The sequence below is a fragment of the Suillus bovinus genome, assembly GCF_016758785.1.
Source record: "Suillus bovinus strain UH-Sbo-P2 chromosome Unknown EDB93scaffold_583, whole genome shotgun sequence".
NCBI classification, from domain to species: Eukaryota; Fungi; Basidiomycota; class Agaricomycetes; order Boletales; family Suillaceae; genus Suillus; species Suillus bovinus.
The window spans coordinates 1-1,840 of NW_024542639.1; the positions used below are offsets into that span (position 1 = coordinate 1).

A 1,840-nucleotide genomic window follows, 5' to 3' on the forward strand; every position below is an offset into this window, starting at 1 on the left:
CATGATGAAGTAACGCCCAGGACTTTGTGGTGAAGTTGTCTGGGTGCACCTTGCCATTGCGAACAGGACAGTCAACTGTGGTTTGGTTCCAGCCATACACAAGGCCATGGTCTAGAAGCCTATAAAGTGGGCGGTTAGGAACAGTCACAGAAGGGAATGTTGAACTTACTGGAGCTCTGGGGGTAGACCTACATGGCAGAGAGGCAGGTCAAGTATGCATTGAATTTTGGAGGGGTTGCTTATGTCGTCCAGGAATTGTTGTATTGTCCCTTGCTTATGGGGGTGTGCGAAGTCATCTACTCGTTTGGCGACGTCTGTTGGGAAAGTTGAGTTGTATGGAAAACAAAACCAGCAGACTGACCGTGTATGGTAACACGCATCCGGGGTGATATTCCAAAAAAATTCTCTAGGTATTCTGCATCCAGTGCAGTGGTGTTTTTGCTATCGCCGCCTCGGATAATAACAGGTTTGTTGTGGCTAAGAGCCTTACTGACGGATTGCTGTAATTGACCTTTGGTCAAGTCATCACGTTTGAGGTGAACGACATTGTTTGAAGAGGGTTTCGATTCAGGGAACTTGGAGAGGAACCGCACCATGGCGGCATCCTTGTCTTCGCATATATTGATGCCATTACTCATAACGCACGGAAGTATAGTCCTGCGCCCGTCAGCCCAAGTGACCATTCCAGATTGTGGCGGTACTTCGACACCCAGGATGCCAGATATAAAGTCTAGGTTGGGAGGAGATAGGGGATGGGCTGTGTCTGGGATGCATTGAGGTGGATCTGTCATGACATTAGCGTCTACCATGCGACGACATCGTATGGGGCTCCTGAGTACAGGGTTTATGAGGCTGTTCTGGATAGATACGGTGTGTGGCGCGGGGGTGGAGTGCTGGATGGAAGAAACTTCTGAAGACATAGTTTCCGGCCTTTTCCCGCGAAATCGAGGAGGTTCTGCAGCCTGGTCAGGGGAGTCCGATTCTTTGGACATTTTAAAGATTTTTTCGCGATGTCGCTGAGCTCGTTTGCTGGCACGATTCGATGCCCTGATCCTTTCTGCATTCTCAGGATCTTGCATCTGTCGAGCGAGCCATATTCTTTTTCGTTCTGTTTGCTGCTCTTTCGGGTTGAGGCCTTGCAGGTCGTATTTGAAGCGTGGAGGCATGATTGAATTACATGTACATTTAAGTTGACATCAATAGTGACGTTCAAAGTTGAGTTTTCGAGGCAACGCCGTTTTCAATTCTGTTCTTGATTTTCGGCAGCGACAGCCGGGGCGCCGGACTCCGAAATTCGGCGCAAACCGAGCCACCGACGTCTTCCTAAATGGTAATCCTTGTCACACCCAAACCGTATCACTATCTAACTTACGTTCCTGGTCCTCGAGCTCTAACCCCCAGCCTATTCTAACCTTTTGACAAACAATTATATGCATAAGTCTTCTTATTATGAAGCTTTAATGTACAGTACCCAAGCTTTCAGATTGTCAAGGTTCACTTTTTTCGCCCCTTGAACCTTTTCAACGTCTGTTTTCCGTCATAAATTATCGTCCCGGGATGACATTTTCATCAGCTAATACCATAAGAAGTACGTTCACTTACCTCGAACAAATGCGTGGCATGTGTCGCAAAGAACTCAAGGTATCTTTTGGTATTTTATTTTTTTCTTATCGAACTTGTGCTGGAAGCACCTTGCAAGACTTTGGCAGTCATGTTCACTAAACAACGTTCGATGTTTGACTGTCCCAATCCTAAATTGCATGTCGCTGGCAGACATTTGCATCACTTCAGATCTTTATAGATGCTCGCAAGGCATGGTTTGACTCACATCTGACTGACC

General features: G+C 47.0%; 1 protein-coding gene across 1 annotated transcript; it reads right to left on the minus strand.

The window, feature by feature from the left end:
- Positions 1-49: 49 nt before the first annotated feature.
- Positions 50-1,166, minus strand: EDB93DRAFT_1110978 (uncharacterized protein; the record flags this gene model as incomplete). Its single annotated transcript, XM_041448060.1, has 3 exons — positions 50-119; positions 170-188; positions 362-1,166. Coding segments are annotated over 3 exons (894 nt in total), but the record flags the coding sequence as incomplete, so codon positions are not given.
- Between the last annotated feature and the right edge of the window lie 674 nt (positions 1,167-1,840).